Source organism: Rhyacophila brunnea, unplaced genomic scaffold (genome assembly GCF_057557595.1).
Source record: "Rhyacophila brunnea isolate RB1 unplaced genomic scaffold, BYU_Rbru_1.0 scaffold_22, whole genome shotgun sequence".
Taxonomy (NCBI): domain Eukaryota; kingdom Metazoa; phylum Arthropoda; class Insecta; order Trichoptera; family Rhyacophilidae; genus Rhyacophila; species Rhyacophila brunnea.
The window spans coordinates 16,364,137-16,389,379 of NW_028232882.1; the positions used below are offsets into that span (position 1 = coordinate 16,364,137).

A 25,243-nucleotide genomic window follows, 5' to 3' on the forward strand; every position below is an offset into this window, starting at 1 on the left:
CTCGTATTCTTGTTTATCCAGTACAGATTTTTTCTTGTGTGTCTAGTACAAAATTTTTCTTGTTTGTCCAAGATTTGTATTGGACGATCAAGATTTTTAACTAACATTCCGACTAGACATGTGAACCTTTTAGAATATATCAGAACACGACGACAATGGATTCTTTTAATACTTTTAGCCATTTTAAAGTAGAATTGAATTCATTTTTAGTTAATTCTGTTTTGTATGGAAAGTTATTATTGTTGGTTGCTAAGGGGTTCCTAGCAACTAAATTATTAATATATACGTGCGCTACTATGGAAATCAATATGAAATGTCAAAATGACATTTCAGTATTCTATAGTTATTCAGTATTTCTATCAAGTACAATAAAAAGATTTTATTAATACATTGAATTGTCAAGTTTATATGACTCGACAGAAAATTTAAAAACGTGGTAAGTATATAAAAAGTTCTTTTTATCTTGTAATTATTTATTTTAATGACACGATAAACAAAACAATAGTTTGGTACATTTCATTGTTTTCAAATGTCAAATACCCATTAGAACTTCCAAGATCTAGATAATTATAGCAAACTAATATGGCATTATTTTCTACCATGCTGTACGATTTAACACAATGCTTACGGGCCCTTTTAATTAATTTTGTAATTAACGTGTTAATTTGCATTTGAAAAGTAATTAGCAAAAACACAATTTTGTGCGGCCCGTAAGCTATGGATTGTTTTATTTTAATTAATATTAATAAAACTATGGACAATTGTAATATTATTGTTAATCATGAGTGATTTGCCGATAAAAATAGATTAAAAATATCATTTTGATAAAGTGTGTAGTTTTGTTATATTAAAAAAATATTATAATATAGGTACTTAAGTATAAATAATAATGATGTATTTAAATATTTTTTTAAATAATTCATTTTATATCCGCACCAGTAAGCGAACCTCCCTCCCCAACCCATTTTTTAAGGGGAGAATAACACACATAGGGGCCTCGCTCGCACACTCAAATTGGATCTCGCACTTGCTACGACAGGCCCTGATCACAATTCCGATGTAAAAACCTTGAAGCATTGCATATACGGTATATTAGCATGGCTACACAGCCAAGACGAAAATCTAAGTTGTTACAGCAAATACACCTTTAACTAGAATTCGCATTTGCTAATTCAGTATAGTACCTAGTTACCTACCTTAGTTACCTGTCTTGTGTTTTGAGGATAACCATTTCTACGATACTCAATTTTTCTGAAAAATGCCGTTATGCGCTTCATCATCGAAAAGTATTTTTTCAATAGACAATACGAAATTCATTCCTGTAAAATACATCATATTATGATTTAAAATAGCTAGCTACTTACTACAATAATCACATATATATGTACTTACCATAAATAATGAATAAATTGATAAGTAGGGCGCCTTTATTAAGTTCAATAAAATGTAGACGATTATTTACAGTATCGAGTATTGCTAAGGTAAAAAGTGTAAGAGATATTTTAATGAAAATGAGTCGTATATGGACGTCCTTTGTCTAGACTTAGTATGTCATTTTCAGCGTCCAAAAAGAGCATCAGCAAGAGTCATCCCGTGACAAATAAACAAGTATTTTGGTAGGATGAGAAATATGAGTGAAGAAATTGTATTAATGGTCACTTTTTCGTGGAAAGTCATTGTTTTAATTAAAATAAAACACAATGTGGCAGGTAAGTGGCAGGTACTTATTGTACATAGTTTAATAATAACCAAGACCGGTTTCGTCCGCTTGAATAGGACATTGTCAACTGATACAAAATATACAATACTACAGGTAACTAATTTTAAGGACTTAAGATTATTATTTTTTGAAGATATAAATAAAACTCTAAGAAATTGTCTGTTCAAAAATTAGTTAATTAATTTTACTTAGTTTTTCAGCTGTAGCTTTACCAGACAGTAATATTGTAAATTCAAAATCAGTCGCTTATAACCCATTTAAACGGATGAAACCGGTTCTTATTTATAATAAACTATGTACAAGAAGTACAATATATTGTGTTTTATTTTAATTAATGTGAAGAAATTTTTAAATTTCATATTTGAAATTAATCTTCCGAAAAGTTGCAAATTGTCATTTAGCTAAGTAAATATGTAGATATATTTAACCTGGCAATCTTGATGTCAATCGCTAAAACATTTTTTCACACACAAAGTCAAACAACAATAATAATTCATAACTAGTTTCTGATTAATTAATTATTTAAATAGAATAATCTGCTTCATTTCTAAGTTATTAAAATCGTCATGTAGGTATATTACAATATAGCGTCTATATAGACTTTCATTTATATTACCTAATCAATAATAGGAATATTCACTAAAAATACATTTTTAAGTAGGTACATACCTTTGTTTTAAGCGATATAATGCCATTATCTCTTCCGTTTTTTATGTAATCTCTATCAGGCTCAAATGCAGCATTTAGCTCACCATACCTCTCCTGTAATTAAAAAATATACATTTTTATAATCTAATAATTATAAGTTCGTAAGGGGTATTTTCCAATATAATTATGTTTATAACCTTTCCAAATTCAAAACGCATTAATCTGATATCTACTCATTTTATACAAGATTTAAAAAATCATATTCCATCGTCTGCATACAAACTATATTTATAATGACAATTTATTCTCTAATAATATCAGAAAGTGTCACTATTAAAACATATTTTTGTTTATTAATGGCATAATTTAAATCCATTAGAATTAGTATTTTTGTTTGTTGATTACTACGAATTATACATATTAGAACAACTCGGGTACCCTAAGATTTTTTTAAATACATTTTCTCTGTCTACTTAATGGCGGACGTGCTCAGCGTGGGTCGAATGGAGCTTTTTTTCTATTTTCAAAGCATGATCGTGGACATATCTTAAAGGTTGTAGATAATCTATTTGTATAATTTTGAAGCCTTATTATCCTTTATATTTATTTTAAACATTTGATGACTGCATAAAGTATTTTTATTACATAAAATAGTATTCTTTTAAACCTCTTGCTCTAATGTTTTAGAATATAGTCATATTTCGGTACATAACTGTGCAGTGGTGTTAAGATTTTTTACATTTATAAAGTTTTAAACGCATTTATAAAATCATTACTATAATTTATGACGAGATAATTTTAGTAAAATATTTACGATAAAAATTATATTGATAATCTCTGTGATCCCAAATTTGACCAGAATTAGGCATTTTATTATTCAAAAAATCGACAAGATTAACACATTTGAAGATAATTCTAAAGATACTAATTATAAGCTATTTCTTTGACCATTCAAGTGTGTTAAACATCCTACGAATAATGATTACTTTATAATAATTATTGACCTAAGAATAAGGTAGTGATTTTTTGAAATACGCCATTTCTTTTAGCATTCCCCAGTGGTTAAGCTACAACATACGGCCGTAGTCATAAATTGACAAACTATAATTAAAATAGGGAGTAAAATGATGTTAACGCGCGTGTTTGAGCATGTACCGTTTAAAAAAAAGATTTTTTTTCGGTTAGGTACGTATTTAATAACTATTAAATACGTACAACGAATTTTAAATAAAATAATTATTATAGTTTGCCTTCACTGCCTAATTAGCTACTTGGTTTAGTCAGGTTTATAATACAACATGACTAGATGAGCATTAAAAATGCTTTAAAGTTAGTATTATAAGATAATTTCGGTATAAGTCAACAAAATGATTTTTAATCCTACTAAGGCTTTCACCAAGTTTTCACATATTTTAAATGGTTTATGAATATTGTCCTCTATTCTGTATTTTTTTCAAAACAATTTATCACGTTGAATGTATGCACTAACAATAATGAAACTATTGTGTTCACTGTTTTCCTCAAGCATTTCAAATGGACGTGGACAATAATTCATATTGATTGTTGAAAAACTTCATGTACAATCATATTTTACGATTGAAACTTTTGTATCAGTTGAAAAAATAATAAAATCATTGTATCCACAACATTAACACAAAGAATTACCTGGTACTTAAAATCGTATAAACACAGTAGTAAAATAATGTGTCGATTTTTGTGCAGTTTTTTTTTATATCTAACATTCTTTCCTGTCATAATTTATTATTACCTATCTATATAATATACATTTTTAATTTACCTTATCTATAATTACGTAAAAAAATTATATTTTAGTGCACCCCTGGTTGGTAGTTTTAATATTTGAAGCGGTGGATCGGGGCCTCGATGCCGTGACTGGTAAAAAATGTATGTTGTTTTTATTACATGTACAAGGACTCAATGGGTGAGAAAATAAGTAACAACCATCCCTCGTAAAAAAATGTGTGTTTACATAGCCTCCACACTGTGAAAGCCGGTATGCTTCGCCTAAATATGTGCAAATATTGTAATTTATTAATTGCATCATAACTGCCGAATAAGAATCGAAAATCACTCCTAATCTCCCAGTACTGTCGAAATTAAAAATAATTGATTATATAGGTGTAATAACGAAATTTTACACCGATAAAATTCCATTTGAACAAAAGAAGATATCTTCATGAAGGAATTGAATTAAGTTTCACCGTAAATACTTATTAAACGAGCTAGACTTAGTTTCCAGGAGACCACTTCTTCCGAAGATATCAATAATTAAGTAACCAAGTCTCATACATTATGAAACAACTTGTACCTATTTCGGAAAGAAATAGTTTTAGGACACTGAACCTTTTTTCGTGGCGTAAATGAGATCTACATAATATAACCCTTATTTTGTTAAACATCGGAACACCTCTTACGCATAATAGTCTAATAAATACATTATTATTAGTTATAACAACAAAATGGTTACAATTTACTCTGGGCATTACAAAATAAACAATGTAGGTAGCCATTTACATTACTAAGTTAAGACAATAATAAGCACATCATGAAAGCCTGTCATATGTGTCAACAATTAATCATGGAAGTCTTTGAAATAATCTGTTGAAATTTCATCATCTTGTAGCCAATATTAATATAATAATAGATATGTATAACTACCTAAATTTTCAGTGGCAAATCAATTGAGACAGTAGGTATATGAATGAATCAATAGACAGGCAAGCTGTCAGTAAGAATGCAATATCGATGAAAAGAATCGAAACTAATAATCGATATCCGAGTAGAGTAACAATAATATTTTGTAAGTTATTTTAATAATGTATTCGATAATATTCAAAGCAGTATTCTTTTTGTATACCTACTACTGACCGCTAATTTATAAAACATACCATTTTCTAGCATAATACATATTATGCTGCTATATTTTACACAAAATTATTTTTTTTAATTGAATACTTATAAATATTACTTCTGTGTGCTAAAGAAAATGAGATAGAAGTCTTAAAAATTGAAAATTAATCGAAATGATGGTATACATATTCCTAATAATTATTGTGAAAAGGAAACATCGACTCAACGCCTCTGAATTATATACAAAGTTATCCAACAGTCGGTTATCTTTTTGAAAATTAATGTTTTTAAACTTTTCTCCCTTTTTCTTTTGCTCACAGCCTTTACACCTCATAATAATATTATGTATATAATATATTATATATTTTTTATTATATTAGTCACATAAACCGTATTATATTAGCAACGTACACGTAAAACATGAAAATACAATATTTTCCTAAAAATTTTCAATCAAGAAAAAAAAACTTGAATCGATACATTGTATTTACTACTGCGATCTCATGATACTTCAACTGAAAATAAATACACATTTAAATTAATACATGCCAGTAATACACCCATTGTAAATACGCCACCTTCATATAATATTTATTATAAGATCTGTTCTTTACCTGTTGTACCAATAATATAAATAATATAATTTAGTAGGTATCTGAATTTAAATACTGAAAACGGTAATATCTCGTTGGTTTGCTCGGGCATAATGCTAATCATTAGTTTTTATTCACTAGATACCTACTCGCACAAATACCTCCACGTTGTAAACAGGCCGAATTCTATGCATATTACTAATTCGGCCTGTTTACACGGTCGGTGTTAAAGCTAGTAGCTAGTATCAATGATTAGTATTAATCCCGTGTAAACAAGAGTCATAAGATAAGAAATAGGTGATATAAATAATTAAACGTACGTATTATACGAATGTCTAAAAGCACCATAATAAAATAAAATATCATGATAATAATCTATGATTTCGTAAAATTATACTAAATTTTATAGTATCGATACAATGTAACGAGTAGACATATCGATAATATTTTCAAACCATCTCTAAAATATGGCGACGCGACAGTATTATCGATATATATAATAGATGACCCTAAAAATTATTGTCTTGAAGATCGTGTCAATAAATAATTTATTGCATGTCAAATAATGATGACTCTACTACCGAGATTTCAACGGTGTTACAAATCAAAATGAACACTAGTATGTCCATCATGTGGAATTAGTCTACATTGAGATAAATCCTGTATTTATTCATCATGGGCAATGGCGCCTCACAAAATGATAGGCCTTCGAGATGTGGCTCTATAAATGTATCCTTCAACCCTTGGACTGACAGGCTAACAAATGTTGACGTCCCGAAACGATTGAAAAGGGATCGAGTATTTCTCTGTAGTTTCATAACCAGAATACATACGTCTGCCAATTAATATAAGAGCACAATAATAAAGCATTTTGCAACCCTTTATTCAAGAAAAATTGTACGGTAAACGTAGCGGGAAAAGACGCTGCATTTTGTATGAGTACAGTTCCACCGACATGTTGAGGCTATCATAATGGTAACGCAAAGATCGTCATAATAGTGACTAACTTCTTTTAGGGCATTGCAGGAGGATACGTGGAATAGGTAGCAAATAGCAAGACATCAATATTTTTATGGAGAAGATATTGGCAATTATTGGTTTCGTATTACCTAATAAAGGAAGGTTCTAAGAAATAAACTAAGTTCTATCATGCAAATACATGCATACGTAATGCAGAGTGATCGGAGTAGCTTCTATGTAACTATTAAATAATTAAAAACAATAAATATGTCTAGTATAAAATATTATTAAATCCTGTGTGTTATTCGGTTTTAATAAAAAAATAATGATGTCGCGTGTGTATACATTGTCTAGGCACCTGTAAAAAAAATACCAGAAAAATGCAACAACAGTATTAACTACATACTATTAAGTATAATGTTTTCATTTTCAAAAACAAAAACAGACGGTGCCTTTCATCTATACAAACGTATTTTCATTTACTCGAGAATAACAATAATTGCTTATCCTGAAATATTATGAATCAAATGTTACTCCTTTGCCGACATTGAAAAACATTGCATATCTTAACAATTCTATTATCCAGTATGTGACCCTCGTTTTAATATTTCTCACCTTAAAACTAGTGAAATAACACATCTACTCACATTTTAAATTTGTGCCAACTTGGTATGGATTTTTTTCAGTGAATCACTAGTATCATAATCATAAAAACGTACTCAAACTGTCAAACTATTTATTTGGAATAGTTTGCACAAACCTTTGCTATAATATTTAGATATAATTGTCTGATTATGATATTAAAAGATGTATCTAAAAGTAAAATATAATGTTCACTATGAAATTATAAATTGAATGACAGCAGGTATTGATTTTCTTTTGTTTTCATTTTGTCAAACAAAATGAAATAACATTTTGAATATCGAATAGGTACCGAAAAATATTTAGTATTGCCATCTTAATTAAAAATAATTAAGTATACCTAGTACGTAACAAAATAATTAATACATTTTTTTAATTTGTCTAGGAAATAATTGTAATTGTCTTATTTTGATTGTATTCTGTGACTAAGTAGTTGCAGGTAAATAAATAGTAAAATTACCATTTAAGGAGAGTCGACCAGTATAGTATGAGTTTATTGGCAGGAAATGTCTAATTAATCATTATATTGTACGCATTACTGTAAATAAGCCACACGGGATCCGAATGACCTAATATCATCGAATTATATACGTAATAAATAAATGAAATGATATTTTTTTTCACAGTGATTTGGCGAGTCATGCAAAGTACATCTACGGAGATAGACCTACCTACATAATATTTGCCCGTATATGGTAATATAATATACATAATCCATCTTATTTGCGACGACAATGAAATTAGTAGCAGACGAATTTATTTTCATTTCCCTTCTGACCTGCTGTTTGAAATACTTTCGAGAACGACACTTATAAAATAATTTTGAGGGTTCTTACCTTCGCTACCATTTTTCAACTTTTGGTAATAGTTGACTTCAATGAGACCAAATCTAAATATCAGTGAGACTCGATTGTAGTCTACTCCCGGCTGGACCTCACGTAGTTTGCATTGAATTTCATGAAGACTGCGAAAGAAAAAAATTAAAATATTAAATATTGGGTACCACTAATAGGTTTCATGATAAATGATCATTTCCGGTTCTCTGAGTAAACGATTGTCGAATATAATAATATGCTCGTGAATATAATAATAGGTTCCGGACCGCTCCAAATTATTGATATATGACCAATTGGGAGGTAGGTTGTTAATATTCGACAAAAATTGTGTACACTAAACTTTACCAGTTAAACGTGTTTGATTTCATTTAACTAAGACTACAATATGTCGATAGCCAATCCAAGCCATAGTAGATAATAGTCAAAAAATATTCGTGTATCTATAAATTATCTAAAATTATGTATAGTTTAATGATATAATTTTAGATATTTTATAGATAGAAGAATATGTTTTATCGATTATGGTTTGGTTGAGCAAGGGATTAATTTTTTTTTTAAAACTAACCAACATCATCTGTAATAGTATGTACCTACTCTTAATTCAACGAAAACAAATAAGTTTGACATAAAACTTTTTCAGTCATACATAGGCACCATTTTTGTCAGATCGCCCTTAGCATACCTAAACTATTATGTTTTGATTTAAGCAAGGTTTAATTGAATTTTAAAAACTAACCAGCAATATCTGCAAATTTTATTCTTACTCAAATGAAAACAAATAATTATTATGACTGACAAAGTTTCGTATGCAATATTTATGTAGAATCAGCCTACCTCAACCCTTCGCCACTGATATATTATATAACCAAATGGCGACAGTAAACAAATAAATAGGTAAGTAAAACATCTGTGCAAAAAATGCTAATTTTGTACATTAAAAATTACTATAATTATAATAACCTTAAAAATATAAGTAGGTACCATACAAGTTTTAATGAAAAATTGCATATGTGTGTTTGTGGGGGGGGGGTGTAAATTTACCGCACTGGGTGACGAGTGACACTGCTCAGATTGTTGATGATTCGCACATACAATAGAAAAATTAGAGAGAACGTTGCTGATGATGATTTCAATTTTCAATTTATTTATTTATTTAATATATTGTGGACATTACAAATTATAAGTTTAAGACGTTCACAACATGACATTTAGAAACAAAGATATATAAATATAACAGTATTACATAAAAAAAGAGATAGATGAGTAGATAAATTAGATTGGTACAAGGAAGTACACCGCATGAGCATACCCTATTTTAAGAATTTATAAAACAACGTCCACCTAAACTCATTCTCACGTAGGTGGAATATATCAACACCCGAATCAATCTCGTTGAACATAGTTATCGCCCTCCCAATTGGCATTACCAGTGGCAGGTTGGTTCTGCACCTTGGGAGAATAAACAACTGATGCTCTCTATTTCTAAGATAGTTATCAGGGACACACAGGTCAACACTGCCCAGAATGGCAGAGTTCTCATGTATACCTCGTATAAGTCGAAAAAATGATGATGATATTATGTATGAATAATACATATTTTGATTCTGACTAAAAGATAGATTCACTAAAAATTAGTAGACTATTTGCCACCATATTTTACTAGATTTAAAATTAAATAAACACACCGTGCCTTCCCCCAAATAAAACGTCTGTGTGCGCGCCTAATGTAGGTAAATTTATCAGTTTTTCTTTTAAACTGATTATATCGTTTACTGTAACATGTGTTTAAATAACAGGCGCCATTTTGACGCACAGCTTAAAATTGAGTTTTCCAACACAGCTGTGTAATTTAAAGATTACTTATTCAGTAAAATTATTACTCTTACATTTTAGAAAGAGCTACTATTTTTTTTTTGTCTGTATAATTAATTCTTTTGAGTCATAAAATATTCCAGAAATATTTATCAAATGAGAAATAAACAAATAAAAAAACAGAATGATGTCATTAAGCCTTTTTACGATCCGGGCGAACTAAGGTAAGACGCTGACAAACAATGCATCATTATCAACTATGGCAAGCATGGTGAACAATTTATGCACAAATTTGCAAAAACGTAAAATTAAAATATTTACAATTGAACCCCGATCTACCGTTCTCGCATAAATCGTTTTCCCGCACAGATCGTTAATTTTTGAAAGTCCCGCCAAACACCCATAAAAACAATGTTAAATAATCCCGCATTAACCGTTCCCCGACTTATCGTTTTCCTCCATCTATCGTCAAAATAATAATATTATGGTCCCGTCACAAATATTATCCCAATTATTGACCGTTTCTGTTGAATATTTTTCATTTTCGTAGAATTGTTTATGATACATACAAACCTTTCAGTCGCGTCGCTTTGTTTGCACAGGTCGGTCGGCAATAATATTCAAGTTTTTTAAAAAAAAATATTTTAGCCGTTTTCCTTACCTATTGGGCCATAGGGATTGAAATAATAATACGCATTTTCACAGACACGATGTCGAACCCGTGACCAACGGCTGTAAGAACGGCGCCGAGTAACTCGTTTCTAGTATTGTCCGACAACAAGAAATCAACGATAACAGGAAGTCGCTGTAGTCGCATGTAGAAGACTTCAACGCGTACTAGAGGCGTGTTTAAATAATGTATTGGCTCTCCTTTTAGATGGTACTCCTTTTATTCTTCGCAATAATTCAAAATTTTACTAAATATTCTAATAAAGGTTAATAATTATAACGTCACTCCTGATCGCTTTAGACATATTTTTATTATAAAAAGCTTTAAATTACGTATATTGACAGATCCGTACTCTTATACCACGGGAGCGTAAAGTTAAATGATAAATTTGGGGGAGTTCCTCATTGACAGGAAGTTCTTGTTAGACAGTAGGTACCTTGATTGTGTGGCTGCCGAAATAATTTAACCTAACAAGTGATTCATATTCGCCAAAACTTTCCTTACAATATTTTTAATTAACAACGTCTAATGTTGGGTATTTTATATATGTCTTCTTCTTTTATAGATGTTGCGAAAAGAGATATAGAGTCTTGGCCACCAATCATTACTTCCATCTAGGTGTATCCAATAAAATTGTGTAAGTGGTTTGATATCTTCGGGTCCAACTCTACGTCATTTTAGCGTATTTTTTAGTAATCAGCATTATGATAATGGGTAACACGACGTCCTATCTTCGAACAACACGGCAGTCATCGAGAATTATTTTCATATATCTTCTCCGGCACCCCATTTGATTGCTCGATATTTCTATGTCTATAAATTCGTTATCATTTATACGGCGCACGTGACCCACCCAGCACAGTCTCCCATGCTAGAATCTTCGTATTAACCGTAGACCTCAACACTGTATACTTTCTTCAAATTTTTGCCGTCTTTGTATTTATATTTGTAGACTTTAACATGACACATAACCTAAGCATTGTAGTACATTCCATAAATTAATTCCATAAAATAATTATATAAATTCCGTGAATCCGCATTCCTAGTACAACTAATTCGGGATTCGGGGATTGAATAACAAGTTTTTTGTACAGGCCATGGTGGTTATTTTATTTTAATTTAGTATAAGTGAATTTTAAAAACTTTATAACTTGAATCGATAGCCGTTCGCTAGTTATTGATCTTGTTTGACCACAGACGAGAAACTCGCACCTAGGTCAACGGTCGGCAAATTTTTGTGACAGGATAGCCAAATAAGAATATTGCAATGATTTTTTCGACAGACATAAATGAAATTTTTTTTAAAATAAACCACACACACTCATTCATTAAAACAAATATGCAGGACAATCATTCATAACAGATACTCCGTACCACAGAACAGATTAATAAATAGAATTCTGATAAACTATACCCCAATACACTACAGTTTGACGCAGCGGTTTAAATGTGTGAGTACCCTACTAAAATGAACTACACATTATAGACGTGAAATAGTGTGTGTTTCATCCTTCAAATACACCAATATTGAATGAGCTTCAGTGCATAAACTGAGAGCAGTAGTCAGGACAAAGGACAAGCGTATTCTTAAGACGTGTTTAAGTTTATCCCATATTCTTCCACACTCGAGATCGGTTGCCCGTTACTCCACACCCGTTACGTATTTTAGTTCCCATTATTTCTGTGTTTCCTGCTCCGTATGTTAGTAGTATGGCAACTAACACCTGACCTGCAGCCATAACTATGGATACTCCTACATTATGGACCTATGAATTAGTGCGATCTGTAGCATCCACAAATGGTTATCGAATACGCGTCGCTTAACGGTCATCATTATTAGTAATACCGGTATCCGTTTGTGTCTTCCGCGCTGTGTTGTCTTTCACATTAGATGTTTTTTCACTGACACAGGCTTTGCGTATCGTATAATGCCGAGAAAAAAGAACAGTCAAATCATCATGATTCTCAGCGATGAGCTCCTGACGAAGAATAAAAAGTTATATTCCATACACCAAAATAATTTTTATTTTTTTGTTACTGCGGGGAGGGTCCGGACCCGAAACCCCTCCCTTTGTGCGCATGCCTGCTCAAGAGATCTTAAAGAAACAGTTTTTTTTTAATTACGGAATCATGCTTAAGATGAACAATTTTGATAAACTATAGAAAGCTAACGACTGCTCAACCATCTATTTTGGCCAAAAAGTGAGTTGAGGCTATATATTATTTTGAAAAGGTCAGTGCATTAGTCTAATCTCAATGTTAAGCATATATTATTCGTATCCACTAATCGTCCCCTTGGCATACTACTTCCGTTCTCCGTGTCAATATCAACTATATTTCACGGCCTAATAAAATACCCGCAGTTTCCTAAGTGAACATTTTACACATTTAAAATATTCTAAAGTATGTAAACCAACTGCCAAGCGCGACAGATTTCAAATGACCTTTATCTTATCGCAGTCAGTCAATGTGGAAAGGTAATTTAACCGTTGCATGCATTATAAATTCTTAGATAAAAACAAAGCCCTCGATTTACGATTATAGGGTAATCATTCAACATAACCGACGTCCATGGATCTCATTACTAGAAAATACTTTTATTCGCTTTTACAACCAGGCCTACACGTATCAGTGTTGTAGTAATTAATACTAGTCAGCTTTTTATATACCTATACATAGATACATCCACAAGAGATAAGACGAAACATGGCGTATAAGAAAATTTTCAACAACGAAAAACTCCCACTCTATGATAACATAACGTCTCCACTAGGGAATCCAATACCGAGCCAAAATTCTGATCCCGGGATTTCGGGATTACAATTTGACAATCCCGGGATTGGCATTTTTCCATAGTTAATATTTACAAATAACATCGATAAAATCGGTCAAAAATAAATCTAGTATAATTTATACTATTTAAGACATTTTTATTGTTAATATTGTTTACGTTCAATCTTGAAAACACATAAGTTTAATGGAGTAAATAATATTGTAATATAAATAATAATGTGAATTTAATATGAGATTGCTGTTTCTGATTGACTTAATGAATGGGTTAGCGAGATTTAAAATAGTAAAGCAAATCGTGGTGTATGCCCTTTCCGCTTCATAAATCTAATTAGTCAGCCAAATATGAAACTTCCATAAAAAGTATGAGATCATGGTGGAATTACTTTATTAAACGTGCGAAGCATTGTTTTTTCCAATCTTTCTCATTATTATTATTTTATGTGATAAAATAAAATGAATCGGCAACTTACATATGGGTATAAATTGAACTTCATTCAAACAGTTTATTTCTAATTTAGTTATTTGTTATTAAAAGTATTTTTTCTGTTATATTTTCGTTTTTATTTTATTTTCCAATTTACCAATCAGTCAGTTCAATCAGTTTACCAATCCCGGGATTCATAGGTATCGAAAATAGCTCGAGATCCCTGAATTGGAATCCCTCGTCTCCACCAACGAAACGTCTTCGTTCGAATAATCCTTTCTGGAGAGTAGTAGAGTTATAGTAGCCACTTCAGAATGAGGATGCCTGGCGACTAACTGGCTGTGAGGAATCTCTCGTCTAATTGTAGATCTACTGGAAAAGCTTCCTGGTTTTAGGCTTCCACGTAAATATGGAGTGTGTCTGAACCGAATCCGGTGTGGGCATTTCAGCGGGTCTATTATAATATACACAAGCCTGCTTTCAGATCGCTATGGCAGCTAAATAGTTTAGGAAATTATCGAATTATTAACAATTATTGTAACAATTACAATAAGTTAACCGTCTGTACTGTCAAAATTGTCTATCTCAGTCTAAAATTTATCACAGCCACGAGAGGTGCTGTTAAAACATAGCACTCATTGTAACAATATTATAACTAAATTATTGTAATTGTTACAATAAGTGTTAATAATTCGATACTGTCCTATCCTATATAGCTGCCGCAGCGGACCAAAAGCAGCCTTGTGTATAGGATAGACCCGCTAGTGTGCTTATAATATGATACATAATGGGGCTTGAAGGAGTTCTCACTTTGTGAGTATGGTAAGGTTCAAACCATGGAACACATCATGGAGTCATGTAACATGTAGGTATGCCTTCCCCGAAGAGTTTAGGAAGACTAGGTCAAACCAGAAGCTATTGTGTGGATGGATATTGTGGATGGATGGATTGTGTGATACCTTGCCGTTTCTACTGTTTTGCATTGTTAGTTTTATGAGGTTGTTTCCTAATGATTTTTATTTTTCTAATGAAATGTTTTACTTATTTATTGTTTTACTATCGCCATATGAATATCAATAATAGCGCTTTCTGAATAGGTTTCGCGCAATAAAAAACAATATATTTTATCATTTGAAACATCTGCTTTATAAAAATGTTCAACATTATTTTTTATTATTGTTTTAGTGTTTTACCTGAAAATAACTCTCGTAAAGGGGAGCTTTTTCATTTCCATGGTGTAATAAGAGTCCAGTAGTAATAATAATTGGAAAGTATTAAAACAATAATTAATAGTTTCAATAAGAATTATTTGTGTCGCAACGTTTTCAATTGTCGTCGAGCTTTAGATTACTTTTACTATTAGTGTAAATTATACGTATTACATTTCACCGTGGCACAGTTCGACCTGAGCTTTCTTACCGGAAATGGAAAAATTGATTTATTATTTTAATTTTCAATCAATTAAAGTGATGAACTTTATAAGAAATGTGTATTTTGCATTTCTATTTAACTTGGATTTTAAACATATATCGATTTTTCTATGGTTTTGCCATTTTCCAACTTGCAAAATTTACACACCGTGTACGGGGGTTGATTTTTTTGTATGTTATTACTGGATACTAACACTATCCATATTATGCATATTCATATTATTCATGAGTCTCCCATTATTATTTCTTAATATTACTGGACTACATAAGCAAACTTTGAAATTTAAATTATTTATATTTAACCAGTAGATAATATTATAAAAAGGTCAAAATTTTTGAATTATCTTTTAATATTTTTTAAATAGATACATATGCTTTATGGAAACCGTAAAGTCCTGCAATTTTAGGTCATTCTTAGCGATTCACAGCGAATAAATGAATTATCTCTTCAATATTAAAATGCTGCGCATACAATCTCGTGTTGTTGTTAGCAACAAAATTATTTAAACTTTGTATTATCCACAGTACGCTACTGCCAAGTCAAATACATATTTTCCTATAGGTATGAATATTAAATTTACAACAATCCATAGAATAAATCTGATACCTGCCAAATGAGCGTATATTATGGGATCAAAAGGTGATTGAATATATTAATATATATATTATATATTATACACATTACATAATAATGTAATATATGTTAATATGATACAATCCTGCTATTTTTTTATAGTTATTGTTATAACAATGTTATGAGACGCTCTCTACTAATAGTCTTAAATAATAAAGGCAATACCTCAGTTGAGGCACGGTCTAAAAAGATCGTGGCTAGGCGGATTGCGGGTGCAAATGACGCATGCCAAACGAAATATAATTTGTCATATAAATCCAACATGCATCTATTTAATGTTCTGTTTATTGTTCTATTAGTAACAATAATAATATATTCATTGACATGTTTTCTTTTAAAAGTAAATGGGTAACGTTTTTAATCATCTTTTCACGATTTAAGAATTAATACGCCCGTCGCCATCACGAAACAAATTGACGATTGTGCCCAGCTCGACGTTCTCTCTCAGAATGCTAGCGAGTAGTGAGCGAGTCCAAAATTTCGTCGCGCCTATAGTTGAAAATTATTTGCCGTTTCACTGATGTATCGCCTTAATGACGATTACCTAAAGCAAAACGATTCTTATAAACTGAGATGTATTATGATGGATAATTAAAAATATGTAATTACATTAAACGTGTTTTAATCAGTTGAATTTTTATCATATTTTAAATTATCTTCTAATATAAACGGTATAATATCTTTCCAGATTCTAAATTTTAATTAATACAATTATTGGATTTATTATTTTATGGTTCGTATGCAAAAAAAAATGTTGTTTTATACGTTATTAAAATACTAACTTAACACATCTTTGTATGTATGTAACTGACCATCAATGCAAATAAGTAATCCACGATAATAAAAAAACAGGTAAGCAACTAAAAATATTGATCTCTTCTTAGTCATACATAATAAAATAATTATTTTTTAATTAAATTAAACAAATGATTTCTGGACTAAAAGGTCACTCTGTATACGAAATCAATTAATAAAAATAAATAACTAGTTACTTTGGAAAAATGCAAAAATACTTAAAATCGATTAAAGATAATAACATAATTTTATTTAGTAAGCAGTTCTTTACGGAATATGGTCTCTTATTAAATTTTTGTTGTATATTAACGATTTCCATACTAATTCATCGACCATATCCGCCTCTTAGTTGGAGCATATGGACATAACAGCATCCTTTAGCTTCTCCGTATACACTTTATAGATCAGGGGTAGTCAACCTAGTCCCTGCCGCCCACTTGTGGGCGTTCCAGCTTTCATGTTGGGCGGTAGGTATAGCACAGTAAAGCGACGAATTGAAGAAATGGCATGTATTCATAGGTCTCCATTCATCATTAACTTTACAATATCAACATAATCGTATTTAATTTCGCAGCATCAGCCTTAGAGATTTCATTACCTAATAATTTGATTAATTAAATGTAATTTCATCAGACTTTATGCTTCATTCATTCATTCTAACCATGTCCGATCCTAATAGGATCATATGGGCCTTCACAGAGTGGAGGTTTGCATTAACAGATTTAGTTTTTCACGAGAAATGAATGTCAGCCACTTGTTCAGCCTATCAGGTCCCATATTCTGACTCATACACAAATTGAAAAACAATTTGTATACTTGCCAGACCCAAGATTCAAACCTGAGACCCACGGCACTATAGGCCGACTCTTAAGCCACGTGGCCATCGTGGGTGTACAAAGTGTATGCAAAGTATAAATAAAAAGATAGATTACCATTACTGTGGAACCGGTGGGCGGTAAGAAAATTTTACTACTAACAGAGATACTAAAATGGGCGGTAGGTATAAAAAGGTTGACTACCCCTGATATAGATGATGATATATAATCCGGTTGGCAAATAATACATCATTAATACGTACTATAAACATAATATTGTCCTCAAAAAATATTAGAAAATACGATTTTCACTACCAATCTGACTGGCCTCTTGTGAATAATTTCTAATAATAATAAAAAGTCAAGAAATGGCTATCATGTTTACATTAACGCAATGAGAATTTAATATTAAAATTAATTAACAACGAAATGGATATCAACTTTCTAATAATTATTTGATACAGTAGTTACACTAAACTATAAAGTATTTATAACACATTAAATTTGTATTAAACTCATGTTATTTTACTATACCTGAAGGCGTTATTCAATATTGTTGTGTATGTTTTTTTGCAATGCTAGTATTTTTCATAGCATTACTATGGGTACCTAAATATATAATTTAATATCTCAGACTCGGTTGTAATTCGTGTTAGGTCACGATACGTTTTTTTTAAGCGAGAGAATAACACAGGTAGATACCCAATTACTCGAATACCTTAACCAGCTACCTATACAATATTAAAAAAAAAACTATTTTCATTTACGCGTGTAACATTTCTAGTATTTACTAATTAAATCATTTTTTTTTTATTCAATATTGAATATACACAAGATTTATGAAAGCAACATCATTTTATAACGTTTTTCTTAGCTCGTATTCTTATTTGTCCGGTGTTTCTTTGTCTGGCACAAATCTTGCAAACGATTTTTAACTAACCTCCCGACTAGCTAGACATTTGAAACTCTTAGAATATATTATCAGAACACGATGCCAATGCATTTTTTTAATACTTTTAGCCATCTTTAAGTAGAATTGAATTAATTTTCAGTTAATTCTGTTTTGTATGAAAAGTTATTTCGACACCATTGTTGGTTGCTATGGGTCTGGGGTCCTAGCAACTAAATTATTAATATATACGTGCGTTACTATGGAAATCAATATGACATGTCAAGTACAAATTTTTTTTATCGTTTAAGCTAGTCGAGTTTATATGGTTCAACAGAATTTAAAAACGTTGTATATAAAAAGTTCTTTTTATCTTGTAATTATTTGTATTAAAAATATATTACGTAAGTATTCACTACTAGAAAAAAAATTCAGCTGCCAGTACCATCATTTTTAACATTTTTTGTTGGTGTTGCTGTTTGTTGATTTTTTAACACCTTCACTTCGATTTATGCACTCCCAAAATGTCTTTGAATTTAATCGAGCATATTCTTATATTCTTATAATTGACATTTTCAGAGATATATCATTTTCAAAATCGTGTTTCTATTATAACAGTATCATATCATTTGTTTTCTTTCACGACCATATTATTAAAATAAACAATTTAGCTTTATTTACGTGACAGTCTGTTTTACACCGTTTTTATTAGCTCGTATTCTTGTTTGTCCGGTGGTTGTTTGTCCAGTACAAATCTTGCAATCGATTTTTAACTAACTTCCAGACTAGCTAGACATTTGAAACTTTTAGAATATATCAGAACACGATGCCAATGCATTCTTTTAATACTTTAAGCCATCTTTAAGTAGAATTGAATTAATTTTCAGTTAATTCTGTTTTGTATGGAAAGTTATTTCAGAAAAATCCGTCAAAAGTAAAAGACTATTATTGGTTGCCAAGGGGGTGGTCCTAGCAACTAAATTATTAATATATCCGTGCATTACTATGGAAATCAATATGAAATGTCAAAATGACATTTCAGTATTCTATATTTGTTTGTTTATTTGTTTTTTTTATTTACTTATCAAGTACAAGTTTGAGCATATTGAGCATAATAATTCAACAGAAAATTTGAAAACGTTGTATACAAAAAGTCCTTTTTATCTTATAATTATTTTTAATTTAGAACTTGCATTTTCACGTATGTTTTCTCTTATCTTGCCCCTTTTAATTCGTCTCGCTCCCTTTTACACATTTGCGTAATATGCTTTCTCTCGTACATTACAGTCATATAATATATAGATAAATTTAATATAACGTATAATAATTAAGTTTAAGGATGTCAATTTTAAAATTAGGAATGCTCTTTGACATAAATAACTTAATATGTTGGTAATTTTATAATTAATTTCTCATATATAATGGTCAATTATTATTTGCGGCTGATTATCCATTCACAATAAATTCATTGTAAGAATAATCCAACGTGGTGACAAGTCGACATTAATCCATTTTCATATTTTCTTTAAAAATAAAATGGCTCAAAGTTTGACAACTATTTTTAAACATAAAATAGAACAATAATAAAATAGTATCACACAATTATATAATATTTGAGAATTTTACGGTTCCTTGGTATCGTAATAGATTGTTGGGCTTCCACTACGTGTTCTTCCTTCTCATTTCTCCGAGGTTTCAAGCTCGTTGCAGAGGCCATGTATCAATTCATCTTTTAGCTTTGCCGTTCAATTGAAACGATTGAATTCTACTGTACTCCTACACTCAAGAATATCTAACAAAAACTGTCTTCCTAATAGTTCGCAGCACACGCTGTTAGAAAGCTATCATGTAGGCCTAATTCAAAAAAACTTGAAGATAAAATAATTAACTAGATAATATTTAATATACCCAATTACTGTCATACTTTGATATAGGTACCTACATAATAATCTAGTTCGTTAGGTCAGTGTCAAGAGCCCTCGGCCAGCAGGCGAAACACGTGTATTTGAACTCCACTCTTTCCACTCTTCAATATTCCTGAAGCTTTTCCAAATGATGTAGTTACAATACTATTTTTAGATTACTGTAGGTGTATGAGATCAAATATTTTATTCCACTACCTATTATAAATGATTGAACGTATGTATGTATTATATTAATTTATTTTCGTATACTTGCTTTACGCCTACAGCATTGTGTAATTAAAGTTTAAATCTACTTTCAAACACGCATTGTAAATACTTAATTATATTACAAATGGCTTGTTAACTTTCACTTAATAATATCGAATCTAATTTGGCATTATTTTAATGATGTATCTCTGTCTATAATTACCAAAACAGTATGGTCAATAAATTAATAATATTTTATGTCAAACAATGAATTAATTCAAGAATATTATTATATGAATGAAAAGATTACTACAAAACATAATACACAGGAAAAAACTAAGTATTTTTTTTTTCTGAGAATAAATAATAATATTATTTGTTTGAAAAACTATTTTTAAAACATTACTTTTAGTCAGAGCATAAAAGTAACACCGGTCATATAAAATTCAAGGATAATAAAAAAACCCAACTTAACACTCACATAGATAATATAGCGGAATAATTTCAAAGTGTTAATACACTGTACGTAGGTACCCTTTGGTTTTATAAGATATATATAATATGAACTATTAAGATTTGTTATCATTCGAGGTTATTGTACCTAACAGTGGTATTATGCCCCAGGCGCTGATTAAATTTGAGGTCCACTATAATGGAAATTAAAGCAATTTTTACTTAAGGCTATACCTCAGATGAGGCATGGTCTAAAAAGATCGTGGCTATGCGATGCGCGTATTGCGGGTGTAAATGACGCATGCCGAACGAAATATAATTTGTCATATAAATCCAACATGCGTCCATTTAATGCTAATAAAATACGCATATTATATTATTTAAGATTTTGGGACTATTATTTGACAAAGTGAGAACCTACTTTGTTCAATTTTCAAAGAATGGTCGTTTTGCCTATTTTTTATGGTTTTGTTTTGAATTATTAGGTAATGCATGATCAAAATGATCATTCGTGCTACTATCGCAGGTAACCTTCATTTACATAGTTTCTATGACATTGTTTTATGCTTTACATTACACCAGTGCAAATATAACTTTTATCATATGATATTTTTAATCATCAGTGGCATTCATAGATCATCGATTTAGATTTACATTTTACGCTTCACTGTCATAATATTATTTTCTTTCACTTTTTTCATAAATTCAATTATTCGTATACCAAAAATGACGTAGTTATATTGGGTTTTGATTAACACAACTAAAAAAAAAATCTATAGGTATTATATAGCTATATTCATGGCCTCCACCAGGCTGACAGGGCTCTAGTCTGGAGGCCCGGGCCCATAGGGGGCCTGGCGTGGCGAGTCGACCAGATAAGTGAAATAAACAGACGTTACAAATTTTCTTTAATAGTTTTTAAAAATGTCGCTATTTTCTTTCAATAATGAATATATTTTTAAATATGTGGCGATGAAATTTTTAATAATTGTATGTCATTACTCGATAACTCCACTTTTGTAAATATTAAAAAATACCCTTAATTTTACCGTGAACACCATTTGGAATACGCTATAGAACTTTACACTGCTTTTAACCTTGGCGATAGGTAGGGGGACCGACTAAGATCACAGTCTTGGGGTCCGCTTTAGGATGTAGGGGCCATCTAAAAATGAATGTTGTTTTAACTTACTATTTTTAGGGGTTTATAATGTTACTGGATTTAAAATTATCAAAGTACCTACATAATACGTGATATAATAATACCAAATTGGTTTGATATTATCACTTTCTATCGATCCATTAATAGATAATGTAAGGTCACCAGTTTTACGTTTCAAAATTTAATGGTCCACCATGTTCCTAATCCGCTAGTGTTTTTCAGTATTAATATTATTTTAATTATTGTCATTTGCCTCATTCATTAGTATTATATTTTATGTATTTACTTTTGCCTATAATTATTATATAGTTATAAATAATAGTACTTACTGTGTTCAAATAAACAAAACACTGGTTAATAAAACCAACAATTTCTAATTTTCACACAATAAACATAATTGATCTTGCATCGATGTAATGATTCAATATTCCACCGAATTTACTAGCATAAACTGCTAAAACGGATACTGGATATTTCAAACTGTCAAAAATTGGCGGCAACGCGCGCGATTTGCCAATATGCCGTTGATCAAATTTTATTATTCGCAACAAACCGCTCTGACAATAGCCACAACCGTGCGGTTTGCGATAGACTGACTGACATATTAGCGTGTTGAAATATTTAATACCTTGTCCGATTCCCATCGCAGCAAGTTTTCGATGACAGGTGCGATAAGGCTGCCACAAATATGACGTAATTGCCAGATTATCCCTTGTTCATAGGGAATTCTGACCTATATTTTCTGGGGAACTTTCAATATTTTTATATTATGATTACCTACTCCCGATTTCAGCGGATTCTAACTAGGGAAATAAAGTACTGTATTATTATAATCGTTTTATAATAATTTTTCGTATGTATCTTACTTTAAAATTACCTAGAGAAGTAGTGTAATTTCCTGGATATAATAATATCATGTACAAGTATGCCGAAGAAAGATAAAACTACGTCGACTATCTAATACAGTGTTCTCCAACCTTTTTACACTTGCGGGCCGGTAAAAAAAGGAAAAACTTTTCGCGGACCATTAATACTGAAATAAAAATGGTTTTTTATGTAATTTTTTTTAAATCTTATATTGTGACAGATGGATATAACTATAACTAACATAAATATACGTACATATTAAAATTTAACAAAAACAATGGTTTTTTTTCAAACAAACTAATGCGAAACCTGCTGTTGCATCTTTGCTTTACATTAATTAATTTATAGCGTTACAGCTTAAAGATGGATATTTATCTTCCACTGATATTCAAAACTATGGAAATAATTTAATGTTCCTTGGGCAGCCCAGTGCCATTTGATCCATGGACCGGCACCGGTCCGCGGACCGTGAGTTAGGGATCACTGATCTAAGATACACAGTTAGATGGCACATGAACATTTTTTTTTTTAATTCTTGTTATTATTATACTATTGGTTTAGTTTTAAATAATTGCTACGTCCAACATTTACACAATTATTTTAATTTGTTTATTGTATTGAACATTATGTTTAAGTTGAATTAAATCATATTTCTCATTGGAGAAATACGACGGATCCAGGTTTTCAAAATTAGGTGGTAGTTCTAAGTTCTTTTTGCCTTTGATTAGTTCAGTTTTACTCGGAAATATTATTTCTTCTAAAAGGAAGACTGCGTACATTTATAGTTGTAGTACAATTATTAATAAACTACCAAAAACCAACACTCTTACGTATTGAGATACAGCCGCCATCTTTGAAAATGGTGGACATTTTTTAGTTTTTGTTCCATATCACATTAACGGCTGAAATGTCGAAAAATATTTCAAATATAACTTAAATAACATTAAATTATTTATTTATTTATAAATAGAATAACATATTTTATACTGTTATTACTGGGTACTAGCACCATACATAATACACAAAATATCCCCTTTACGGGAACTATTTCCGGATTAAGAATTATTTTGACCTAATAATAATATGACTGGTATTATATTGGGTAGTCTAAATATCTCGCTACTGGTGACGTGACGATCTTATGATACAGCCACACGTCGAAAGTCTTCTGATGGTCGGTATACCAATACCGATAATATACTATATCCCCCATATCGGGTACGCAGTTTTGTTTCCGTGGAAAAATAGGTGCACAATCAGACGTAATATTTTATTTTGATAATTTTATTCAAAATTCAATTCTGGTTTATTGTAAAGTCCGAAAATTTCCAAATATATACGTCCTGAACAAAGAATCTGTGGTAGAGATATCGTATTGATTTTTTTTGTGTTGCTTAGTCGTGAACTATTCATCCACCAGACCCTTCTCCATGGCTGTATGCAGAGAATGATAACCAATAGATAACCATTCCCAAATTTGAAATCTCTCTGCGTCTGTTAACTGACGGCAGGTGCTCGTGTGACGACAGAAGCGACCAGACCGTCTTCCATCTACTCCTTGATTGTCAAATGTTCAGCAATGAGCGGCAGATATGGGTATCTTATACCTTCCCGGAACCGTGACAATCGAGGCCGGAAGAGATACGCTTTTTTAATTCCTGCATTGATATACCTTATAAATGTAATAAAATAATAAACTACGACAAATAAAGATGATTCATGTCTTTTAGATCTAGTGGTTGGCGTCATAGGATGCGTAATATTAGATGAAATTATTAATCTTACTGCATGCTCAGATTACTTCCATGTGTAATCTACAAACAAACCGGCTATAAATAATAGTAGTGTGGAGAAAAAAAAACTAACAATATTTTCATCAGAATCACAACCGTCTTATCATATAAAAAAAATCTCAGGGTTTTTGCAAGGCGGTTTTATATGTCCTAGCAAAAAGCATTATTCTTTTCAGTTAGCATCACATTTGCTTGACAAAGTCCTTTAAAAAAGCTAATAGTAAATACGGGATGTCCATAAAGGCACCCAGAAAAAAATTTAAAACCAAAAGCAGTTCTGAGCTTGTACTAGAACCCAAAATTGTCTTGATTGATTATAATATTA

The 25,243-nt window shown here is 30.8% G+C and overlaps 1 protein-coding gene and 1 long non-coding RNA gene across 2 annotated transcripts in view; both read right to left on the bottom strand.

Annotated features, from left to right (window-relative positions):
• Positions 1-22,723, bottom strand: part of LOC147070102 (sodium-dependent nutrient amino acid transporter 1-like) — a 45,060-nt gene extending 22,337 nt beyond the window's left edge. The window contains exons 1-3 of the mRNA XM_085950046.1: positions 22,588-22,723; positions 8,271-8,398; positions 2,390-2,482 (exon numbers count right to left, since the gene is read on the bottom strand). Coding sequence (XP_085806172.1) covers positions 2,390-2,482; positions 8,271-8,282 — 105 coding nt within the window. The 5' untranslated portion in view covers positions 8,283-8,398; positions 22,588-22,723. The remainder of the gene's footprint in view (positions 1-2,389; positions 2,483-8,270; positions 8,399-22,587) is intronic.
• The window catches only part of LOC147070101 (uncharacterized), a 593,776-nt gene that overhangs the window by 33,786 nt on the left and 534,747 nt on the right, over positions 1-25,243 (bottom strand). The gene's annotated exons all lie outside the window — the stretch shown is intronic.